Consider the following 26,658-nt stretch of genomic DNA (forward strand, 5'->3'; position numbering starts at 1 on the left):
TATTTATATATATATTATAATTATATTATTATAATGACAGAAAACGGGTGCAAGCCTGCCTCCGGACTACTAAAGGTGTTTATGCTTTATACTACACTGCAGTGTAAGGACTTTGAGGACAAGGGTGGAGAGACCTGCCATCATTTACCAATCAATCAATCAAATCAGCTTTATTGCGGTTAGATTTACCATAAAAGCATATACAGAAAAAAAGAAAACAAACATATCACAAGTCAATTAATACATTTCGATACATGAATCTCATATTCCTGGGTGATTATTAGACATTATATTTAAAATAATTTAAATAAGTTAGGAGATAGTGAAATTGATAAAAAACAGATCATTAAAGATATAAAAAGGTAGGTCTAGGGACTTGATGGTCATATACTTGTTATTAAAGTGCTACAGTGTCTTTTATCAACTTCCTTCGTGTTATCCACATAGAGTGTAAATATTTAGCTACTGTAAAGGCGATCAATGCGTCAGTATCTGTTTTCAAAACCCTAAAAAAAGCCAAGTATTGCCTCATGCCCAAGTTCTTACATAGCTGAATTATCCATTTTTTCCTAATGTAGGAATAAGCTGGACAAAAGAGCATAACATGTATCAGAGATTCATTCTCTTGTGGACAGCCTGGACAAGGTCGTGCAGGGCCCCCTTTCCACCTGTCAATTATCTGAAAGAGAGGTAGGGTACCATATCTAAATTGTAAATACAATTTCTTCGCCAGTGTGGGTTGAATTTGGTCAATCACAGACTCAAAGCTATAAGAAAACTTAATATCCAAGAAATTATCGGTCAGACTTGAGCTTTTTGTGGAGCTAAAGAGGTTCATTAAATTTTTTTCTTTAATCTTACTTATCATAGTTTGTTTAGAAATGGCTGGGCAGGAGATTTCAGGATTAAGCCAGAGTTCCTCGAGCCCAGACAAGATAAGTGATTTTTTTACAAAGGCCAACCACGGAATCTTACCGGATCCTATTGAGGCTAGCACAAATTTAAGCTCCTCCTTGTAGTGCACCAGTTCTGGGGTGCTCCACAAGCGCTTCCAATAAAGTAAGGGCCGAAGAGCAATGATTTCTGCGATTGGATAAATATTTAGATCTAGCCTTAGGGGAACCAAAGGTGTGCTTTGGGGCAAGTCCAACAGCTGTCTTATAAAGTTGTTTTCAGTTATTGATAGATTACTAACTGATATGTGTCCCCAAAGTTCTGCCCCGTACAGGGAAGATGCCCTGGCTTGGACTTTAAAAATTTCGAGGGGGGCGCTTATTATTTTATGTGTGCAGTTCTTTTGCACTTTCAAAATTCCTCCAGCCTATTGTGTTAGCCTAAGATTTGCTTTGGTCAGTTGGACCCCAACCCATTTTATCGTTAAGGGTCAGACCCAGATATTCGAAGATCGTAACCCTTTCAAGAGGACTGGCATCCAATGTTGGATGGGGACAATTGACAGTATTGGCGTTAAAGACCATATATTTAGTCTTGTTTACATTGATCACCAAATTTCTTTTAGAACAAAATTTAGAGAATTGGTTTAACACGCGCTGCATCCCCATCGGGGATTTTGATAGTAGAAGCGTGTCATCCGCAAACATTAAAGCGGGAAATCTCCGGGAACCCAATTTGGGGGAGTCAATATCGTTTACGGCTAGTAGGTCATCGATAAGCCCGTTGAGAAACAAGGAAAATAATGTCGGAGCAAGGACACATCCCTGTCTGACACCTTTCTCGATCGGGAAAGGACCAGTTAACTGTCCTTGATTACCGAACCGTACTCTCGCATAGGTGCCATCATGTAAAAGCTTCAATTGTTGACAAAGATAAGGTGGGGCCCCCATTGATAGTAGTAGGGACCAAACTGGTTCCGTTCCACCATATCAAACGCTGACTTTAGGTCAACAAAAGTAAGGTAGAGACTACCCCCTTCCAAGGTCACATGCTTCCAATGAAGGACTTGCAACCGGAATAATTGGTCAATTGTTGATGTTTTTGCCCGGAACCCCGCCTGTAAGTGTGTCAGTATATCATTATCATTAATCCAACTCTCTAATCGGTGAAGCAGTAATCTAGCGTAGATTTTTTGAGTAACGTCAATTAAGCTAATCGGCCTATAGTTTGAGGGCTGGAGGGGACAACCCTTCTTGTAGATGGGAATGATCTCAGCCCCTAACCAGGTACTTGGCAATGGTAGGCCCTTCAAGATCGCATTGAATAACAGCAGGAGGTATGGGCCCCAGACTGCTGGTTCATCTCTAAATAAGTCCCCGGGAATCTTATCGAGTCCCGGCGCTTTATTAGACTTAATACTTAAAATGGCCAGCTTGACTTCCTCCGAAATTAAAGATTGCGCTGGGCATGTAGGATTCATAGCTGGAGGCCCAGAGGGTGCTTGATTTATGTGAGCAGGGGGAAGTGAATATAGATCTTTAAAATATATGGACCAGGCTTCTTCTGAAATATTCGGGGAGATCGTAGTTCTCCCTTCTGAAGTCCCTGTGTGAACTAGATTCCAGAAGGTTCTTGGGTCCTTGGCTTCAAGTGCAGATGTAATGGCCACCCAGCGATCCACCTCCCATTCTGATTTTGCATTTTTTACCAGTTTTTTATATTCCACTCTAGCTGTAATAACATCGTGCCTATTGCCTAGCTTTAGGGCCTGCAATAGCACGTTTTTAGCATCTCTGCATGATTTATTAAACCAAAGATTTTTGCCTTTACATTGTTTGGATTTGACAGCACCTTCCCTATAAAAGGTATCCTTTAAAAGGGTAGCCATTCCATTATGAATTTCAGCCATTGTCTCAGCCACCATATTAGGGGATTCAATTAAGGTGGAGTATGCCCTTTCAAAAAATGGAATGGCATCATGATAGAGTTTTGCCATAGTTTCAATGGAAGAGTAGGCATCCGCCCAGCGGATTCTTCTCCCGCCTTCTACTATTCTTAAATTATCGCTTAGAAGATTATCTGGGGCGCTATCCCCACTAGATAGCTGGTAATCCATCTCAAGTATCAGGGGGTTATGGTCACTTTCTATACGAGAAGACACACTAAAATCTAAAATTTTTGACCAAAGTGCCAAACTCACCAGAAAGTAGTCTATAATAGATGAGTGCCCCAAAGAATTATAGGTATATTTGGCGGGAGTGTCACTCTTGAAGCGTCCACTGCATGCTCTAATAGAGAACGAATAGGTAAGGGAGGTCAACTGGATAGCAAGGGCAGACCAATTTTTTACCGGATATGCATTAGATGGCGGGACTGACCAGATGTCATCCTCAGCCAATGTGATAGGGGGGACCCCTTGCAGAGGTTCGAAATGACAGTTAAAATCCCCTCCAATCAACAGGACTACGTCACCCCCAAGCCTGTGTAATAATGCAGTCAAAATATCCAGGGTTATAGAAGTTTTCCCGGATTGTACAGGCCGGGAGTAGACGTTAATCAAAGCTAATTTAGGTGTGTTACTGTGGGTCATCAGAATGCATAAAATATCGGGGCTATTGGTCTCAATTTTTTTTAACGAAAAACCTAAGTGGGTACCCACCCAGATACACAGTCCCCCAAAGGGTCTTCCTCTAATGCCCTTAAAAGCAGGTTCGCCAAAAGTAACAAACCCCAATCTGTGAGGTGGATCGACCGCCCATGTTTCCTGAAATAGGCAGATCCCATGGGAGTCCACGAAAGTGCACCAATCCGGAATGTCTAGGTTAGATCTAAGACCCGCTATATTCCATGATAGGATTTTAAAAGGCCTAGATGGCATTCTCTGCTTATGCCCTGAACAAGTCTTACGGGTTAATTCATCGTGGCCCGGTAATCCAGACTCAAGTACAGCAACGGTTGAATGCACAGCAGAAATCTGGGGTTGAAATTCCAGAGGACTGGGCAGAGAAGAGGGGGCCTCCCCAGACTTCCTTGTGCTAGTCAAAGATATGCCAGTAGACAGCGATGTGGCCACTATTTGGTATGGGTTTTTGTTGGCATTTTTGGTTACCTCAATATAATCCCTCCTGACAGGCTTAGAAGCCACTGTCATGTTGCTAATTTCCAAGCAATGAGTAGGTACAGAACTAACGGATGCAGAAAGTCAATCCACCTGGTCAAGCACGCTAAATCTGTTACTCAACGGAATTCCAATTACTTCTCCCCTACGTTGGTCACTCCTGCTTCTCTGAACGTGATGCCAGGTATCATCCCACTGTGGCCTTGCAAAGTTCCTTCTACCAGAAGGAAAATAGTCATGATCTGTTAGATAAAAATAGTCTAGCCTCAGGGGTTTGATCGATGTATTAGGACTTGGCGGTTGCCAACTACAAATATGGTCGGCAACCCTGCGATCCTCAAAATTAATAATTATACAATCGCCACCCACATTTTTAGTTTTTGGTCCCACCCACCCCACCCTTCTAACAAACAAGATCTTGCTTGAGATTGGTCTAGACAGAGGTCTGTGAGTGTTCAACCAATGAATTGTCTTGTTTTTAAGTTCCTCATAGGATTCCTGTTTGGAGCTGAGGAGCTCGGGAACTTCCGTAAGGATTACTACAAATGGGGCACAATCCGGGGGTAAATTTATGCAGGGTAGGTCATGATGGTTAAAATTTCCTCCATTGGAGTTTTCATTGTCCTTAACTGTCTCCTTCCTCATAGTGGCAATGTTAGGTGAGTTAACAGAATTGGCAGGGTTCACTCTTCCCACAATAGAGGGATGGTTATTAGGGCCAGTGGGGTTGGACCCCAAGGATGGACCTGGAGCAGTAGGTAAGATAGGCTGATCCTTTGCAATACTATGTGCTGATTGTGATTTTGCCTTTGGAATATTGACTGATGTCACTAGTGCTTCAACTTGGGTCTGAATAGCTAGAAGGTCTGTCCTCAGGTCCTTATTTCCCCCAAGTAAAGACTCCAGTTTCCCCAGTCTATCATCTAGACAGTTCATTTTTAGAAGCACCGGTTGAATAAAAGAAGATATAGCCACACTCAACTTCTCCACCAGAGAATCTAAATAGGGGGATGTGAGGATTCAGAGTCGCCAGTGGCCATGGGAGAAGTATCTATTGGGAGCTCAGAATTGCGTGCTCCTGTAGTGTGAGGGCTAATAGGTTTAGGCTGTTTAGACGTTTTTGATTTTTTAGCTGGAGGGGCAACACCGGGACCATTCTTGTTTTTTTTTGGAATTGCCCCTTCCCTGGAACGTAAGATCATTTGTTTATTAGTGTTCACTTCCGTTATAGCCAGCTGTGTATTTGAGCCATTGTCACATGTTGGATAATTTGTTTGGAGGGAAGTGTCTAGTTGGACCCCTATATTAGTCTCAGTATCATCCACGGGTGGAGGCACAATAGCTCTATTTGCCTGAGGAGGGGCTGGTGAACTAACATGAGCGATAGGACCCAGGGAGGATCTTCTCGTGAAAATCGGATCTTGGGAGAGGCGATGCTGCGTCAGGACTATTTCTCTCTCCAGTACCGATGACGCTCGTGTTATGAATTGGTCGAGAGTCCCTGCGACCATTCCTATGGATGCCCTTTTTGCTCCCCCTTTAGCAGGCATGATGAGCAGATAGAGTTATAACAATGGCAGTACTCACAGTTGATGAGGATGTTAGGGGACTGGCCCAGCCCAGCCTATTCCTGCCTCTGACGGCCACAGACGGCCCGCCCTTTGCCCGGGCTTAGCCCGGCGCCGACCCGCGCGCGATCCCGCGTCGCGGGGGCTCCCGTTCGATTTATGCGCCTTCAGGCGCGCTTCCGCTGACGTGGGCGGGTTCGTCCCGCAAGGGTTGCTGGGAGCTGTAGTTCCCCTGCACACAGCGGCCGTGTGGATGATGGATGCGGCGGCGGCAGGGAAACCCTGAGGTGCGCTGGTGTGAGCGTCCCGCTGATGCTGGCGTAGATAACGTGACACAGGGAGCAGGTAGGCTGAAAAACCGCTTCAGGAAAAGTCACCATTTACAAAAGCACCTCCACTCTCCACATGTAAACGAATCTCTCTGCCAAGCCACTCTTCCTTCCAAAGCCTGATCATTGGAACATGTTTACCTTCGGGGGCACTAAAGGCAATTAGCTGGTCCTATAGATAAATACATATGGCATTTAAATGTGTACATTCGCTTCTGTTCTACCAAAATCCATATTTTTATGGATCATCCTCCAAACGAGGAGAAACCTATGCAATTTAGTAATCATGTAACCAGACAGGCTATTGATTATATAACTGCTAACTTTGTAAATGCGTTCCACTTAGATTCAGAGAGGCAGATTTACAAGCCCCTTGTGTCACGTTTGTGTCACTTTTAACATGGTAAAAGTGACGCAGATTTACACCTTGTGCCACGTTTGCGTCACTTTTAACATGGTAAAAGTAACGCACAAGTGGCGCAATTGGCTTGTCAATCTGCCCCAGAATGTTTAAATGTATCTTGCATGGCTATCCTGAAAAGCTGGCCAAAACCTCGCCCCTTTAGGCACTAGTGCTCTAGGCATATCTGATGACTAGTTTAGGGGGACATATTTGAAATTCTGATAAAAACACTGCAATCTTTCGCTCTGTAAAAGTGACACCTGATAATTATGTTTCTCTTTTTTAGGTGCTGGAATCTTGCCATGCATACCCGAAGGCGGTTGAGGTCATGGCTAATGCATACGAACACATAACATCAACATACAGATGGAAAAAGGCTATCCCTGAAGACTCACTGAAGGTAATACATAAACACAAGGCCTGGTTCAGAGGTGGCCTGCTGATCTCTGGTTGATGTAATACATTTGCTAACCCCGGGATTTCTGCTGCTTAAATTTCAGTCACCATTTTAAAGAATGTCCGCAGCAAATATGCATTCTGTATTTCCTCCCTTGATGCAGTTAACACATCTAACTGAAATATGCACTGTTTAAAAATCTAAACGCAATTTTCTAAATCTCCACCTTATTATTGAAAATGTGCTTTCTGGCATGGTCTTGGAGTTTAAATAAATTCACTAACGTCTGGGTTTTTGATTTGCTTAAAAGCCTGGAAAAATCAGAACAGCTTGCTCTGGCGTTATTGAGGTAAAATTAAAATTACTAGGATGATAGTTAAAACTTTTTAGATTAAAATCAGAAAAATGTTTTTATACAAAAATAACTGTTTTAAATAATTCAGGTCATCAAAAGTTCAATAATATTTACAATATTACGTAAATAGTTTGATGATGAAGTTGTCAAAAAGATCCTTTATTCAAATAGCCAATGTATGAATCAGTGGTATCAGAAGTTCCAAGAAAGTTATGCTAAAGTCTACTACCTAAAAAAAAACCACTGAGGCAGATTTAAAGGAACTGACGCATCTCTGCATATCAGCAGAGATGCGTCAGTTAGCTCCTTCCGTGCTCATGACGGAACCACGCCGTCATGAGCCACGGTTGCCGTGTGCTCATGACGGAGTGGTTCCGTCATGCTGCGGCCGTTGGCGGCCGCGCCGCCCACGCGGCGCTAATTCCCCGCCTGTGCGGGCGATTAGCGCTGTGGGCAGAGTCATGACGGAACCACTCCGTCATGAGCACAGCCAAACCGTGGCTCATGACGGCGTGGCTCCGTCATGAGCACCGGGCCACCGCGCTGCCCCCCCGCACCCCCCAGCGCTGCGGCGGAATTTCCGCCGCAGCGAAGGGGTTAAAATAAGCCATGTAAACAAAACCGTGCGCCACCATGGATGTGTCGCATTTACAATGTGGCCCAACGTGGCGCAAGGAATAACAGATGTGTGACCCATCTGTCGATGTGAAGGTGACGCAGTGCTGGAGTCATGTCGCAACCGCGACGCAACTCTAGCACTGCTCAGGGGCGGCCGATACTTGCTGTGTTGCGTCATTTCTTACACCTACTTCAAGCAGGCGTAATGTTTTGACGCAGTGGCGTCGTAAAAGTGACTCAGTAAAGTCTTGTAGATTTCAGTGCGTCACTTTTATGAGGCTTTCTTGCGTGGGAACGCCCACCCTGCATACATTATACCTGATGCAGGTATAATCTGACGCAGGGCTTTACAAAGTGAAACATCTCCCTAGATGCGCCAAGTTGTAAATTTGTCGCAACGTGGCGCATTGTTTACAATGCCGCTGCGCCACAGAAGTGACGCAAAGTGGTGCAAATGTGTCGCAAGGGGCTTGTAAATCTGCCCCACTGTCTTTAGTGTTTTTAGCATGTTTATTAAACTTTTCCTATTTAGTTCTGGCAGAGACAACTGTAGCTATCTTGCAAACCCTATGCAATGTATACAGAGAGAATGAGGCTAAAGGTCTAAGACTTAACCCTTCATGGTTGCATGTGTCATTCACATTTTGATCATGCCACATTCACCGCCCATTGGTTGATTGTTGTTAAAAATACTTTTTGTAGTATTTCCTGCTCTGTGACCATTTCATTGGTACAGTAGGTGTTTGAGACATAGCCAAATGTCTCCCCATTGTTTCTTTATGCTGTGTAGGTGAAGGGTGAAGTTCGTTATATGAGACAGAGCTCTGCATTTCATGCAATATCTACATATTGTAATTCAAGTGGTACATCATGATAGCCTTGAAATTTTTGGGACACATCTTGACATCATTGGAATACCTAGGGGAGTTCTTGTTCATTTACTCTTCAGCGTCAGAAACAGTACTGTGGCTTGTATTGATGGGGGAAACACTTCCATGAACCCACAGAACTGCTTGGGATCTTTAGCCAACTTCCATCAGAAGGTGGCTCCGTGGAAGTTCTGCACTACATCAGCCATGTTTGAAGCCTTAGTCAATCTGTGCAGCTAAGAGGCTGCACCAGATGATGGCAGAATGTCAGCAGATGTAACAAGCCTGAGCCAACCCTGCAATGTCAACAACCATAACGGTGGAGTCTGCAAGCAAAGAAAGCTGTGGAGCTAAGCCTGGCATGCAAAAACACCCTGCTCAGGGTGCAACAGTAACTATTCCTCAATTTGGGTGTAAATTAAATAATGAACTGTGTCTGTGCTGAAGGCTGCTTGATACGAATCTACTTGATGGAATCTCAAGGAAAATACTCCCTGCTAGGACATCTTGGTGCAGAGATACTGGAGCACTTGGGTAACTAGCCACCGTCAACCCTGGTTGTATCTATTTTTAACCCGGACGCATAATCCTGTCAGACTAGCAGGAGGAACCAAGCTGACACATATTATTCAAAGAGCACCAGAGAAGACTCCCGAAAGTTATCCTCAACTACCTGTGACATTAGATCATTAATTTGTACTTGGACATGCTTCAATTGCTCCATTACTTTGAAAAGTATGTGGGAGACACTGTGTCAGAAAACTAATAGAGGCTAGTCCCACAGTGGAAGCTCTTAGGAGCATGCTAAAAGAACTGTGGAGATTCCTGGGTTCCTTCAATTCTAACACTTTGTGCCAAATTTGCCAAGAGTAGAAAGATTCTGTCTTAACTGACTCCAGTGTTCCATCAACCAAGACTCTAAAGCAGATAACTGATCCCCCTAAATTACTCCATCACAAGATATAATATCCTTTTAACTCAAGTAGACCAATGTGGCCTCGCTTGTAGGACTTTGGCTGTCTTGTGCATCTGTCCAGCTTTAGATGTTGTACTGATTTAAATAATCTGCAGAATTTTACTGAAGGGCTATCTGGGGCTATCTGGCTTACGGCTTTAATTCCTCCCTTTGAAATGGGCCATGGCAAAACATTTTAATGATTACCACTGTGGGCTAAGGGTACAATGTATTAAAAGTTGGATCACAGAGAATTCAGTGTTTCTGCACACTGACCACCATACAACCTAATCTTTATTTTAAGGTGTAAAATGGCCATTAGGTTTAATATGCGGAGTCCTACTGCATTAATATCAATGAGGAAGGATTTTGCTGGTGAATTCCACTCGCTGCAAATGTAGAGATGGAGCCTGAGAGAAGCTCAATCGTTAAACAGTCAGAGTTTCAATAAGAAAAAGTTGGCATTTAGGGAATGGTTTGGGGGGAGTTACAGTGATCCACTAGCTTGCTCCCCCAATTAAGACAGCCTGGATTCATAAGACTGAAGTTGCCCCTCAGGAGCAGTTTTTTCTGTGTGAATGGATACCACCAGCTTTCGAGAGTTAGTGTCTTGTTAATGGTATGCAACCACTGTTGTTATCCCAAATATTTTGTTAATGGCGCAATAAGTAGGAAAAAGAAAGATACCAATGTCATATCTCCATATTCAGACTGTCAACAAGTCAAAGTGTACTCTACAGGTTGGAAAGATATTTTTGACAAAGTATGTTTTGTGCATAGAAACTTGAAAGTTTGTGGTAGCGAAGCATGTAATTTTGATGGCCACATTCTTTTTAACAGCAAAGCAACTTCATACATTTAGTCCAATATTCCTTCTAACAGCTGAGGGCAAGCACTTGAAATTTATGAAGACCACTGCCCCTTTGGATACCACGAGGTACCAATGTCTTGCAGATATCTGTACTGTGCAGCTGAGAGATCCCAATGCAATGCCGTTGGGGAAGCCAATGTCAGCAGTTACACACCCCAAAACCTACTTTAATATGTAAGAATACCTGGCAAGATAGAACCCCCACCCATTCCTCACTTTCCAGCTGTTGGTGCTGTCCATGAGATGTTGCTCATGTATCTGCTGGATGACAATGAACACTTCAGGTGTCACTGAACTTTCAACAGTTCTACTGGCCACACTAAGCTAAGGTTGACAAACTGCTCTGTAAGACCTGCCCCCATGTCATTGCCAGCAAGGGACTATCCCAGAGGGCAGCCAAATTGAACTACCTAATAGCATTTGTTACATTGATCTAGTATGCATGGAATGGATTTCCTGCCTGTCACACCATATTGCAACAGGACTGTGAAGTTCCTTCACCTGGCATGACCAAGCATGCACTTGTTAGGACCAAAACACTTCCACCATAGCCAAATTCATTTGCAAGACGTTCTTTGTCCGCCCTGGTCAGTCAGCCAGATATTTTGAGAGTCACCTCATCAAATTACTGCTGGAACTGATTGAAGTGAAAAAGACAAGAACGATACCACATTCCCCACATGGAGATATCCACATGAAACTGTTTCAACTGACCCTTAGCACATTGGTACTTACCCTGCAACCTCACTTTGAGTAATGCCCCATGCTATTCTCCTTGTTACCTAGTGTTTAGGAGGAAAGCATGGTCGCAAAATGATATCTGCTTGAGAGTTAGTGCTGATGGCAGCTGCAACGAGTCACACACCAATTATATAAAGGATCTCAGTCATAAGTCTGAAATGGTACATGAGCTGACCACTGGAGCTGCTGCCAAAATTACAGGATACAATATGCTCCATACTGAAGATGCACTCACAGAGCAAAAGAAAGATTGGGTAGGATTCTGACCTCTGTTTTGTGCCATAGACATTTTGTTTTACATCGAGGTGTGCATGAATAGCTGTAAGGGTGGAACCAGGGTGAATCCAGACACCCTCTTAAATGACTCTCTGACTGGGCTGGCCTTTCTGTGACTCTCAATCCTCCAGTTCCAATCTTGATCTCCCATACCTATCCTCAACATCTACCATGGGGCTGCTAACACTTCTGCCTGTGGAGCAGCCCATTACAATTTCCAGTGCAGATATCAATTTGCGGGTCACCAGAAGCAAGAAAAGATCCTTAGGAAGAGGGCCCACAGATCAACAGGTTTATTCACCCACTCTAACACACATGTCAAAGTCAGATGCTTTTCTTTGGAGTGCATTCAGAGATGACCTGCTTGATCCCCAGGCCAAGCCAGTCTCATTAATAGCTGCAGTGGAGCCACACCAGGACACTTAATCAATCAACTCAGATTTGTAAAGTGTGACTAATCAAACATGATGGGATCCAGGCACTGGGTTCTAGCCAAGATTCCTTTTCTGAAATGAGGGAGAGATGATGCTGTTTGGAGAGTGCAGGGTGAGGACATTCCAAGACTTGCCAGCAAGGTGGGAGAAGGAGCTTCCTCCACCTTTGCTTCAGTGGATGCAGGGAGTGTGAGCAAGGGTAAGGGAGGCAGAGCGCAAGTGTCTGTAGGGTTGGTGGAAATTCAGGCGGTAGTTGATGTATGCTGGTCCTTGATCGTGGAGGGCCCTTTAGGCATGTAAATAATAAACTGTTTTTTTTAACAAAAAGGCTTGAAGACAAGATTGCTTGCTCTTTGCCATCTAATTTGCCAAGATACATTTCTGCCCAAGACTGACTTAGGCCAGGTATGCCTGAAGATTAACGGGTGTCCTGGGAAGCTCAGGGAGGGGTTTCAATTATAGTTTGGCTCAGTTCTATTAAAGATCTGGCATAAAAACAGCTTTACCATCGTGGCTGTACAGAACATAATTGGAAGGTATATAGTTAACAACTGTGAATGTTTCACTCACAGAGTCTCACTGTTCTTGTTCTAGTTTCATGGACAAGGCTAGTTTCTGAAGGGGGTGGGTGTAGGGGTGGCCTCTTATAGATGTGCTTATATGGGGCTGCTTTACCTCAGTCTCCAAGACATATCATCTTGCCATGGCTCTGTGCTGGCAGGATAGGACGGGACTGGCCCCTACATAGAATATACATCATCTGTATGTTATAGCCAGAGCAGGGCAGTGAGAAAGGAAAGAGGCTGATTCAGAGTTTGGTGGAGAGGGCGGCAAAGATGACGGAGTACCTTTTCCACCAAACTGAAGGTCTGCCTACTTGATTTACAAATGAGTGAACCTTGAGAATTTTAGACAGTAGACACTACCTGTTTCCATCACCTACATACCCCGCTGACGGACCGATATCATAAGGGCTGCCGGAGTTTGGCCATGTGCCACCACCCAATTTAGAGTGGGCGGAAACATGTCCAGTTTAAAATTTTCAAACTACCACCCAAAATGTGACAGTAAGTAAAAGTAAAAATGTTCAATGATCCCCTTAACATGGGAGGAAACTTCCATGATGAAGGAGGTCATTGCTTTATTTATTTTCAAAAACAAAATCCCACTTTGGAATTTTGTTTTCGAAAATAAAAAAAAGAAAATAAAAGTGTGCAGTGAGGCACCATCATGTTGGCGGAGCAGCACGGCACACTTTCAGTGCATTAACAGGAACCTCCTGATGGTGCCTGTCATGGCGAGACTCTTCTAGAAGAGGGATTTTGCTTTTAAAATAAAAAAACGGAAATTAAAGTGTGCAGTGCGGCACCATCATGTTAACAGAGCCTCACAGCACTCTTTCAGTGCATTTACAGGAACCACCATGATGACGATTACTGTAAATGCTAGAGATGCCTGCTGGGCTAGCGGGCATCTCTAAATGTGGCAGGCAAAGTACATTCCTCATGGTGGTAATAAAGTGCTCTGCCTCTACCACGATACTAATACTGCCCGACAACTCTAAATCGACCCCTATGTGTCTGTCCATTGTGCTGTGTAGGCTATGTGCCCCCTTGTCACTCTGTATCCAATTCATAGACCCAGTGCACCTGCTCCTGCAGAATATCTGCTCGGTTGGTGATAATAATGAATCCAAGTTGTGGAAGAATTGGGTTGCTTGTGTTCTGGTTCAGAGAGTACCTGGTTTGACAGTTCGGGCTGGACTGTTCCTTTTGGATCAGGACCAAGGTTGAGTTGCTAATGGCTTGGTCTATTCCTAGGTGGTATGGTAGGCAAAATAATGATAGGTTAATATGCTACCCTGAGAAGTTGCCAGTGGTGCGACAAATTGCAATAATTCCTCACATCACCTTTTAGGTGTTTGACCCTATGTGCTTTTGCCTGTGCCTTTGGATCATTCTGGTGGCTACAATGCTTTCTCTTGCTTAGTTTCTTAGTACCTTTATTTAACCATTAAGAAATTACCCCTTTCTTCAGGTCAGTCTCTGCTAGGCTGCAGTTATGAACAACCAATGGGAGTATAGTCACTTAGATATTTACCAAAGTATGTTCCACTGTATCCCAGTGATTCTGACATTACACCCTGATCTCCAGGCCCTGCGGAAAATGGTCTCCTACTTCACATCACCAGATTCCTTACTAATCTTGGAGAAGGGCACCTGCTAAAATTTTTACATTGCCCTCTAATCCTCCAGTGACACCCAGGCCTCTCAATGAATGGAGATGGGGCTCCCTTATTTGATGTCTTAAAGAGCAGTACTCCTCCTTTGATCCACAATCTTCCATTCAAGTGCATAGTTTCAGGGGGCTTTAACCCTTCTGGGTCCTCCAGTATGCTATTATTAGGGGAACCAGACACCCTGTTCAGGGCTTCTGACAGGGCAGGCAATCCTGTGACCTTCCAGCCTCCAGTTCCAATCTTGAACTTGCACTCCCATAACTAGCCTGAGCATTCTGCTGTGACGTTGCTAACACCACTGCCTGCATGGCTACATTACATATTCGACCCACTACCACACACTCGCTCACAAGCTTACCTTCAAGCATACCAAAAATGGAAAATACTGTCTACCTGTAGCTTATACTAACTCAAACCCCTATGGGATAACCAGTGCGGCTATACATTCCTTCTACATAGGGAAACTCATTGAGACAATTCATGTATGGAAATGGGTAGACAATTCTTAACATTTACTGTTACTGTGTTTTTTTTTTACTTGCATGCACTTTCAGAGATAGCAAATAATATGGGAATCAGTCTTCACTTTCATCCAATGCGGCAACCCAGCCTTATATATTAAACCATAGCCCCCTCGACATATGAACATAAGAAACCCCAGATGCATTTGGGGTTCATTTGTGAGATGCAGCTTCAGTTCCTAAGCTCAGAAGCCTGGGAGTCTTGTCTGTAAGTAAGTAAGTAATTTACTTTATTTGGTTATTACAACCATCAAAGTTTTTATTAAGATAAAAAAACATTAAAATATCATTAACAATACACAGACATAGATCGTGTTGTTGCCCAATGCACCATTATCAGTCAAGCTAAAGACTATAGACACCCCCAGCGCAAGAAGAGTATAACTCATTTCAAGTACCACTTCCAATTCAAAATTGTGCAATAATTATGAAAACTAGCGATAAAAAGATAAAATATGGGCAAAACAAATACGTTTATACAGTAGTAGCAGCGATATATATGGTATCTGCCCTCATCAGGTGCATGCCCAAGTTTAAAGTGCCAAGTGCTTCCGAATCAAATAACATCTAGTACCACATTATTTAACAAAAATCAAACAAATAGCACCAAAAATGGCATCAGTATAAAAAACAACAATAAATATATATATTTTTAAACTAAAATTAAAAAAATGATCTATAATCAATACAGAAGAAAAACAGATCATTATTACAAGATAAGTAATAAAATAGAGCTCATGGTCATTAAACTGGTTTAGATTTAAAAATTGCATTGCGTTTATGCCAAACTGACCCAAGAAATTTACGGACTGCTAAAACAGTTCTGGAAGAGAGATCAGTCTTTAGGATCCTTAGGGCTATTTGATGAAGTGTAATCCCCAGTTCACGACAAATAGGAATAATCCACCTCCTACGAGGGGAGGAGTTCTCTGGGCAGTAAATTATTAAATGTGATTCTTTTTCGTCACCCTGATTACACATTGGACGTGTCAGTGTTAGCAGGGCTATTTTCCATTTGGGGTGAACGATCTTAAGGTAGTGTCCCCAGCCGTAACCGTATAAAAAGGCTTTTAGGAGAAGCGGGGGGTATAAAAGGTATAAAATCTAGGTACTCCTCTAGAAATAGGAGAGGTTTAAACTCAAAAAATGTATTGGTCGAGATCCTACAGTACACTCCTCCTTATTCCACCTGCATTGATAAAATCCCAATAAGAGGTTTTAAGTAGGTGTATGTCAGTTTTCTTTAATTTGGTAGGATCAACCCAGAATCTATGGAGACCTAACTTTCTCATCCACAATAACACATGTTTGATCCATGGAAGTAATCTAGCACCTGGTAGAGTAAGAACTTCACTCAAAGAATCCCTTTAATCAACAAGCTCTGGTGTACACCAGAGATGGACCCAATAAATCAAAATGTTCAGGGCGACCATATCAGTTAATCTTTTTAGTCCCAGTTCTAGATACAATGGGCGAAGGGGTGTACTATGAGGGAGACATAATGCTTTCCTAGCAAAGCTATTTTCTACCAGTGCCAAGGGCTGAGCATTGACATATCCCCAAAAGACAGCCCCATAGAGAGCAGCCCCTTGCGCCTTGACACGATGAATCTCCAGAACTGGGGATACTACGTGGGACACTGTTCTCTTTTGCATCCTCAGAATGGCATTTGACCTGTGCTCGATAAGGAGTTTACTTTCCATTCTCTGGTCTCGCCACTTAAAACTGTCCATGAATCATACTCCTAAATAATCAAAATTGTCGACCCTTTCAAGGATCTCATTGCCAACCCGTATAGTTGTTTTACCTTTCCTAGCCCCCATACCCAATATCATAAATTTAATTTTATTAACATTGAGCTCGAGACCCCTTTCATTGCAAAAGCCTAAGATTTTCTTTACCAGGGTCTGCAGACCCATGGGGTACTTTGAAATGAGTGGTGAGTCGTCGGAGAATAATAGGATCGGCATCTTCCTATTATTCAGCATTGGGGAGTCATTTGCACAATTTTCCAGAACCTTGACTACATCATTTAGGTAGAGAGCATACAAAGTAGGGGCAAGCACGCAGCCTTGCCTAACCCCCCGTTGAATAGGAATGCGTTCTGTTAGTTCACCACTCGGTCCCCAGCGTACCTGTGCATAATTATTCTCATGTAACTTACTCAGTAAATGTACAAGGTCGCTGGGGGCACTTAAGTTGCGTAAGACATGCCAAAAATTGGAGCGGAGGATGAGGTCAAAGGCTGCTCTACGATCTATAAACGTGACATACAGCGTACCCTGTTGTAAAAGCACATTTGTCCAGTGCAATAGTGAAAATCTAAAAATCTGGTATATAGTACTGATTTTTTATCTAAAACCAGCGTGAAAGGCAAAGAGAATTTGATTTTCATCCATCCATTCTGAAAGTTTATTCAGTACTTGCTGACTGAAATCTTTTTGGTGTCAATACTAGAATAATCCTTGAGGATTTGTTTTTAAAGCAATTAGTTATTTAAACAGTCACCGTAGTGAGCTTAATTTATACAAAAACTCAGATATGTACAACAGAATACAAACAAATCAAAATTTATTGTTTGTATTATTTTTGTCTGAAATTGATTTCTTCTAGAACATATATTTCATTTCATGCACCAACGTGCATAATCTACAAAACAAATTTGAACAAAGGCAACATAAACTACTGTCTAAATGAAAAGCCTCAGCAGTAGTTATTGACACTTTTCTTATGAACTATGTACCGTCCACAGTTGGTCATATAGCACAAACCATTTGTTTAGTTAATAATGTATATAAACATTCAATGGTTTTTCTTAGGATCAAAACAGTGTCAGAGCGTCGACGTTTCGGTCTCCTTATCCACCAGACAATTCCACGAGACCATCATCAGGACAACAGTTGTACCATGTATTTCCTTATTCTAACTTTCAGTGTCGTTCTCTTATCTTGTAATTCATAGACACATAGGGAGCAGCCGCTTAAGACGGTGTTTATATACTGTTCACGAATTGGTTTGCGTTCTTTTAGGAATGAGACCTAAAGGGGATTGGATTGGTAACAACCATCGATGTTTCGACCCATATTGTAGCGATGATGTGGAAAAGTCAGTGGGGTCTTCTTCAGGACAATGTAAATCGGACAGCTTATTCCGCAGTGTTGGATCGATGTCTAGTAGGTGAAAATAAAAGGGTAAACCACAATGTTGGCAGGCCCTGGAAATAGATGGATCCCTTTAAGAAGTGGATGAGGGGGCGGCGTGTCAGTTAATGACTAGCTTCGCATGCCAGTCCGAACGGCAGGATCCTGCCGTTCGGACTGGCATGCGAAGCTAGTCCTCGATCAAATGCTATACTGAAGACATCTTTCCCAAGCAACTTAAACGAGTGAATTATCGCATCAGCCGTTTCATGAAACAGACGGTTTGACCTCCAAATGAACCAGCACATTTAATTGTACGCCTTCGAATAGTCCTTGCCAAGCCTTTGATGTACGTCTACTACATGGGTGGAACATTAACTGACACGCCGCCCCCTCATCCACTTCTTTAAGGGATCCATCTATTTCCAGGGCCTGCCAACATTGTGGTTTACCCTTTTATTTTCACCTACTAGACATCGATCCAACACTGCGGAATAAGCTGTCCGATTTACATTGTTACCAGTCCAATCCCCTTTAGGTCTCATTCCTAAAAGAACGCAAACCAATTCGTGAACAGTATATAAACACCGTCTTAAGCGGCTGCTCCCTATGTGTCTATGAATTACAAGATAAGAGAACGACACTGAAAGTTAGAATAAGGAAATACATGGTGCAACTGTTGTCCTGATGATGGTCTCGTGGAATTGTCTAGTGGATAAGGAGACCGAAACGTCGACGCTCTGACACTGTTTTGATCCTAAGAAAAACCATTGAATGTTTATATACATTATTAACTAAACAAATGGTTTGTGTTATATGACCAACTGTGGATGGTACATAGTTCATAAGAAAAGTGTCAATAACTACTGCTGAGGCTTTTCATTTAGACAGTAGTTTATGTTGCCTTTGTTCAAATTTGTTTTGTAGATTATGCACGTTGGTGCATGAAATGAAATATATGTTCTAGAAGAAATCAATTTCAGACAAAAATAATACAAACAATAAATTTTGATTTGTTAGTATTCTGTTGTACATATCTGAGTTCTTGTATAAATTAAGCTCACTACGGTGACTGTTTAAATAACTAATTGCTTTAAAAACAAATCCTCAAGGATTATTCTAGTATTGACACGTTATACCCAATTCCTTGGGGTTGAATGGGTTGCCCTATTGTGTAGTATTGAAATCTTTTTGGGGCATTATCTAGCAGGCTTATTGGTCTATATTTGGCTGAATTATTAGCATCTTCCTTTTTAGGTCTCGGCTAGCGAAGGCTGCGCTTGCGTAGTCTCGCTCGCGAGATATAATGACTTGGAGAAGAGGGGCTTGAACCCACCCCTCTTCTCCCCTCTTCTCCATTGGCTGGCCTCTTGAATGCTGGCCAGCCATTGGAGAAGAGGTCCGTCACTCCGAACAGGCCCCGTCCTTTTCGGATTTGGGGGCGTGTTTTTTGCAACTTTTCGAATTATCTCCTCCAGCCAATGGCAAGAGGAGAACACGCCCCCGAATCCGAAACCACCGCTACCTTTCTCCGAGGCATTTCTGCTTCGCCTCGGAGAAAGGCGGCGGTGTTCATGGCTCTCACCAGGTAAGGCAACAGTTTTGCCAGTACTTGTTATCTATTTAAATATGCAGTCCTTATGTAATGCAACTGGGTATATTGTAAGGAGGCGTCCAGTCCTATGTAATGTAACTGGTTATATTGTAAAGCGCTGTGACACCTTCGAGTAAAGTACGCACTATATAAACACCAGTCACAGAACCTTCCTCTTTCCACCCACTGGTCCTCCCTCCAGCCACAGACCCTCCTCTCTCCACCCACTGACCCTACCTCCACTCCCAGACCCTTCCTCTCTCTCCCGAAGCCCCTTCCTCCACCCCAGACCTTTCTTCTCTCTCATGAAACCCCTCCCGCTACTCGCAGGCCCTTCCTCTCTCCAGCTACAGGCCCTCCCTCCACCCCAGGCCCTTCCTCTCTCTCCCGAAGCCCCTCCTCTACCTCGCCCTCAGCCGGCCTGAACCGGAAGTAGTGGGGCCGGGAGAGGCGGGCTCTGGAGGGATACAAAGGCAGCCCCCTGGGAAAGAGCGCCTGGCTCTGACCAGGAGGGCTCGAAGCGGGCTCCTGTCCCAGCCCAGCGAGCGGCATGAAGACCCCGCGGGAGGCCGCGAGAGGGTGGCAGGGCCCCGGCCGGCGGCCCCCAGGTGAGGCGGGAGAGCAACCCCAGCGGGTACCGGTGTGTGCGCTCTGGGCTCCACCTCAGCATCCCGGGGCCCCTGCACGCACATGCCGTGGGCGGCAGACCACACTACCGTTACTGGCACAGCACACACTTCTACTGCCCCCTCCGGCCTGCAATTGTCCCATATTCACCTTAGCTGTTCCATCCGCCCCACATCTGTCCCCCACTTGCCTTAACTGCCCCCACACTCACTTCAACTGCCCCACCCGCTCCTCACCTGTCCCACACTAACCTCAACTATATCTGACTCACCTCAGCTCCTTCACCCACCCCATAACTATCCCACACTCACCTCAACTGTCCCACCTCTATCACACTCTCCTTACCCAATTTAACTACTACTCTCTCCACCACTGTACTACCTCTCCACAAAATGTGCCACGCTCTAGCTGTCCTACCTCTCCACAACTGATCTACCTTCTCCGCGACTGTCGCAGCTTCTTCACAACTGTCCCACACCCACCGTAATTGTCACACTTCTTCACTAGTGGACTACCATCACCGCAGTTATCGCAGATTTCCCACAACTCTCCCACCCTCCTTCTCACTTGCCCCCTTCCTCTTCTGACCTGCCTCGTCCTCATAACAACTGCCCAGCTTTTACCAAAACTGTCCCACTCATCTCAGCTGCCCCACACATCTACACACGGTTTCTCAGTCCCACTTCATATGAGCTATCTGCTCTTATCATAAATGAATCAATGCACGTACCCGACACACCGTCTTGTAGTTGTATGTATCCACACTATGTTTGAGGCCTCCTACCGGACCATTTTAGGGGAAACCCTGTATCTGCATCCAGGGGGAGGGGTTTTCAACCTCTCTTCGTGTTGTTTAGGTACAGTGTTTACAGGCCTCAGCTTATTTGACAGCTTATTACGTTCTCTGTACTTAGCTTGCTTCCAGTGAACTCTCGCACTTGGTGAGAACGATTTGTAAAAAGAAAGCCCAGCGATGACACGGGGCGAGGTGGTTACCCTGTGAACTCGTACAGAGCACCCCAAAATGGAGGTCACTGCTACAGAGGAGACCACACAATCTTCCTCCGCTACAGAGAGGGGTCCCCATACTTCCTCCACCATAGTGAGAACTCTTATTTCCATACCTTGCCTGAGACAGTTCGCTGTATCTGCCTTCACCCCAGAAGAGGCCTTCCATCTGCCCCCATCTATACGCCTCCAGAATGGGGTCTGCACAGTCGTTTTGAGTTTTTTTCCGACCTCCCCGTAAAGCATTGGGAAGCTGGCATTTGGGGCTGTGCACTGTGGGACTTGTAGTACGGTTGTTGGAAAATCTAGGAGTGGTGTAAGATGTTGAAAATGACTGGTTAAAAGGTCGGGTGACAGTTGCACTCAAGCCAGACCTAAAAAAAATTCGACGCTCTCCCGTGAATACGAACAGAAGACGTCTGTGAAAGGAGTATTAACTGAAAATTAATTCCAGTCTCAAATAAAGGGCTGTCGAGTTACAGAGGGTGGGAGACCTATTTTTAGGGTGCAAACCTTGCAGGCTTTCCATGTGACTGTTAAGAGCAAGGTGAGACTTTAAGTAGGGGGTGCCAGATTGCTGAAATACAGTATACTGTATGTCATGATGACTCTGGTGTTTAATGTTCTTCCTAGAGAGAGATCGGAGTTTTGTCTAGTGGAAGTTTTGACTCCTGGAAAGGTAGCACATAGGGTTAATGTGCCTGCAGCAAAGAACATGTACCATGCAGATCACAAAGTGCACATAATGTAAATAGGTCAGTGGGCTACTGCGTGTGTGTGTGTGTGTAGGTGGCTCTGTGGGTGGCTCTATTTATGTGTGGGTTGCTCTATGTGAGTGGCTCTGTGGGTGGCTCTGTGTGTGTGTGGGTGGCTTTGTGTGTGGCTCTGTGTGGGTGCAAATGCAATAGGTCTCACATTTGAGAGTGATTAAGCTATTGACATTGTAAATAACAGTGCCGTTTCTTTAAATGTTTTAAAAACCTAAACAAAAATAATGTCATGAACAATGCCAATAGCTCTAACTTTAACAAGCATTTACAATGCAACGGTCTCGGCATTGTTAAAGTTAGAGCTATCGGCATTGCTCATGACATTATTTTTGTTTGTTTTTGTTTTTAAAACATGTAGAGAAACGGCATTGTTATTTACGATGTCAATAGCTTAATCAGTGTGTGTAGGTGGCTCTGTGTGTGGGTGCAAATGCAATAGGTCTCGCATTTGAGAGTGATTAAGCTATTGACATTGTAAATAACAATGCCGTTTCTTTAAATGTTTTAAAAACAAAAACATAAACAAAAATAATGTCATGAGCAATGCCAATAGCTCTAACTTTACCAATGCCAAGACCATTGCATTGTAAATGCTTGTTAAATATAGTTCTTATCTCGGCCCCCCTCCATGAATCAGAGACAACTCCCCCGTATGAGATGGCATTCGATAATAGGTCAAAATAGATTGCCCAGATAAATGGCTCTGACTTAAAAAGATCACCCGAACTTTTATCAGACCCAGGTGACTTAGCTAATTTAAGAGAATGTATTGCACTATTCGTCTCTTCAAGACTAAACAAAATGAAAGTGTTATATGGCATTCGCTCTGAAGGAAGTATAGTTATATTTTCAGCTACATTAATCACACTGGCTTAGTCATCGGGCTTTCTAAGTAAATATAGTGATGAAAAATGGGCCATCCAGCTTTCAGGTGATAAATTAAAGCTAGGGGACTTCACACTTTCATGGTTGTTTTGCGCTACTAATTTCCAAAAGGATCTACTGTCCTTGGTTTTACTAGCTACAAGTTGGGCATGCCAGAAGATCTTCCCAATCTCTCTTAGCCTGTCTAAATTGGGATTTATATAATCCTCTGGCAGTACGAATTTTGCCTCTGTCACCCTCAATATTAGCATATTTTAGTGAGTTGTTGGTTGTTTTACATACAAACCAAGCATTATGTCTAGAGTGTGTCATTTTAGTAACAGTCACCTCTTCGTAAAAGATATTTTGAAGTTCACCAAACAACTGGTTATGAACTAATAAAATAGGTATTCTAGCTGGGTCTGTCCCCTCATATTCATCACAAGAGGCAACAAACTGTTTGCCAAGTTCTGAATAGACTGCTGGGTTTGCCATAACTTTGAGCCATTTAACAGTATGGCGGTTGTTAGTTACTGGAGGAGCGGGGACAACCGTGGGCAGGGCAGCATACCCTTGTCCCAAGGGCTCTCCAGCAAATGACACCTCAAGTGAGTTATGATCACTATCAGATCTTACATTAATTTTCATATCAGCTAGTAAGGGCCACATTCACACATCAGTTAATACATAATCAATTACACTAACAAATATGCCTCTCTTAAATGTTGGTGCACGCGGGGGTCAGAGATGGTACGACCATTAAGGGCTCTTAACCCCCTCTACTAGCAAACAACGAGACTAGTTGTAGTGCACAGGAAGAAAGATTTTTTCCTTGGGGGCGCTATCAGTTTTGGAATTCCCCAGTGCTCATCTTCCTCTACTGTGATCTCCGTTAGAAAGAATCAGGGTTCAAAGGGGGTGTTGAAATTGCCCGAGTCTTGCCTGTACTTTCTTCCCTCCTGACAGGCAAAAACTGAGAAATGCAGAGATGGGAGAAGATTCTGACATTTGTTATTAAGAAGCATCCAAGTAGCATTCCATTCTATCACTTTTGCTCACCTGTCACATTGCAGAATGAAACTACCATAATGGAGTCTCAAAGACAATAAAAATGGCACCTCATTTGCAAGTACATTATTACTGAGTAATAACTGAGACACTTTTGAGGAAGAATCCGAGCTAGGGCAGGTTGGAGTTTAGCAATCTAGTCCCTTTTCAGAAGAAACTAACCCGAATGATGTGAGTAACTATATCCAGCCTTGCAGTTAGGACACGTGGAACTATCAGCTGCTGTCGGGACGTTGTTTTGGGTCTTAGGGAGTTTTTCCCTGCTTCTTTTGCATTCCTCATTCAACCTTGAATGGAAACAAATACATTTTTACCACATGAGAGAAACGTTATAGAGCTCTGGTGTCGCTTATAAAGATGTACTGGATCTCTTTATGGGACTCTCCACATATATGCATTTAACAAGAGTGGGAACACTACAGGCTCCTGTTGGTTGGGCTTCAAGAAGAGGAGCAAGACGGGGGTACTGGTGGAAGTGCTCCATGACTATGTGGGGTATAACGTAAACATACGAACTAATAGATAACAGTACAAACTAGTTTGTTACTTTGCAGTGTTAAAAGAGCTGTTGATGGCTATGAATGGGCCATGATTATCAGTTTACTCTTAAGACATCTTAACCCCTTGAATGCCCATGACGAGCTGGACTCATCATGGCACACAGTTCTCGTGTGCCCATGACGAGTCCAGCTCGTCATGAGGCATTCCCTGGGAAATCCATAGGGATTCCCTTTCATTCAAAATAGGCCCCCCCCCCTGCTTTCAGTGTAATGACGATCGGTGCGCACGTCGCGCCGAAACTGAAACTGTTTCACTCTCTACGTGCTCAGGGGGCTATCTCGGCCCCCTGAGCACGTAGAAAGACGGGAGAGGTATCGTTGGATCCACCCACTAGACACCAGGGAGGAGGGAGCGGCCCCTTGGGCAAGGGCCTTTGCTCCCCCCAATTATTACAGTCTTTGGCCCCTAATCTGCCCCTTCGGGGGGCAGAAAGCCCACTAAACTCCAGGGATTTTTTTTCTGTGTTTTTTAGGGTGGGGGCTGCCCGAAACGGGCACGCCAATGCCCCCACCCACGCCACCATTACAGCCTTTCCCTGGGGGGTAGATGGGGCATTGACGGCCAATCTGCCCCCCCCCAGGGGGGCAAAAAGCCCACTAGACACCAGGGAATTTTTTAAAAATAAAAATAGGGGTGGGGGCTGCCCAAAATGGGCAGGCCCATGCCCCCACCCCATCCCCCAATTATTACAGTCTTTCTGCCCCCCCCCAGGGGGAAGATGGGGCATTGGCCCCTAATGTGCCCTGTCGGTGGGGCAGAAAGCCCACTAAACACTAGGGATTTGTTTTTAGGTTTTTTTTAGGGTGGGGGCTGCCCAAAACAGGCACGCCAATGCACCCACCCACCCGCCATCATTACAGCCTTTCTACCCCCCCGGGGGGCAGATGGGGCATTGGCCCCTAATCTGCCCCTTCGGGGGGCGGAAAGCCCACTAGAAACCAGGGATTGTGTTAGAAAGTAAAAATAAGGGTGGGGGCTGCCCAAAACAGGCATGCCCATGCCCCCACCCCCCCCGCAATGATTAGTCTTTCTGCCCCCTCTGGGGGGCAGATGGAGCATTGGCCCCTAATCTGCCCCTTGGGGGGGGGCAGAAAGCCCACTAAACACCAGGGATTTGTTTTTAGAAGGTTTTTTTTTAGGGTGGAGGCTACCCGAAACGGGCACGCCAATGCCCCCATCCACCCACCACCATTACAGCCTTTCTGCCCCCCCCGGGGGGCAGAGGGGGCATTGGCCCCTAATCTGCCGCTACGGGGGCGGAAAGCCCACTTGACGCCAGGGATTTTTTTCACACAATTTTATTTAGGGTGATGGATTTTATTTAGGGTGGAGGCTGCCCGAAACAGGCACGCCAATGCCCCCACCCCCCGCCGCCATTGCAGCCTTTCTGCCCCCCCTAGGGGGCAGATGGGGCAGTAGCCCCCAATCTACCCCCCCCAGAGGGGCAGAAAGCCCACTATCCACCAGGGATTTTTTTTGCGCAATTGTTTTTAGGATCTGAGCTGCCCGAAACGGGCCCGCCAATGTCCCCACCCTCCCCCCCACAAAAATGACAGTCTTTCTGCCGCCAGGAGGCAGATGGGAGCTGTAGCCCCCAATCTGGCCCAGCCTGGGGGGCGCAGAAAGCCCACTAGAAACCATGGATTTTTTTTGTTTTATTAGTGTAGGGGTAGGGGCTTCCCAAAATGGGAATGACAATACCCCCACCCCACCCCCAGAGAAATTCCAGTCTTTCTGCCCCCCCGGGAGGGAAGATGGTGACAGTGGCCCCTGATCTGCCCCCTGGGGGGGCAGAAAGCCCACTAGGCGCCAGCGAGTGAAAAAGGTGATTTTTTTTCAGCTAAATTTGAGGTTTGCATGGCATTCTGGGTAAGGAAACGTTGGGGGATCCACACAAGCCATACCTCCCTGGAATCCCCCGGGTATCTAGTTTTCAGAAATGTGTGGGTTTGGTAGGTTTCCCTAGGTGGCCGCCGAGCACCGGGCCAAAAATCCAAGTGACCCCCCTTGCAAAACCAGGTTGTTTTGAGATAGGGAATTTTCATGTCGCCTCACTACGTTGTGGGCCCTTGCCTGTCGTGGGTACTTGGGCCTCCCACACGAGTGAGGCACTGTTTTTATCGGGAGACCCGGGGGAATGCTGGGTGGTAGGAAATTTGTGTCAGCCCGGTGATGCCACAGCTTTCCCACACAAAAATGTGTGAAAAAGGTGATTTTTTCAGCTAAATTTAAGGTTTGCAGGGCATTCTGGGTAAGGAAACGTTGGGGGATCCACGCAAGCCATACCTCCCTGGAATCCCCAGGGTGTCTAGTTTTCAGAAATGTGTGGGTTTGGTAGGTTTCCCTAGGTGCCGGCAGAGCTCGGGTTCAAAAACTACAGCTAGGCACTTTGCCAATAAAGGTTCATTTTTCACTGCGAAATTGAGGTGTGTCCACGA

The 26,658-nt window shown here is 44.6% G+C and overlaps 1 protein-coding gene across 1 annotated transcript in view; it reads left to right on the forward strand.

Annotated features, from left to right (window-relative positions):
* ASB4 (ankyrin repeat and SOCS box containing 4) overlaps positions 1 to 26,658 on the forward strand; it is a 147,792-nt gene that overhangs the window by 114,329 nt on the left and 6,805 nt on the right. Inside the window, exon 4 of the mRNA XM_085630863.1 lies at positions 6,599 to 6,712. Within this exon, the coding sequence (XP_085486989.1) occupies positions 6,599 to 6,712 (114 nt within the window). The remainder of the gene's footprint in view (positions 1 to 6,598; positions 6,713 to 26,658) is intronic.

Source organism: Triturus cristatus, chromosome 10 (genome assembly GCF_964204655.1).
Source record: "Triturus cristatus chromosome 10, aTriCri1.1, whole genome shotgun sequence".
Classification (NCBI taxonomy): Eukaryota; Metazoa; Chordata; class Amphibia; order Caudata; family Salamandridae; genus Triturus; species Triturus cristatus.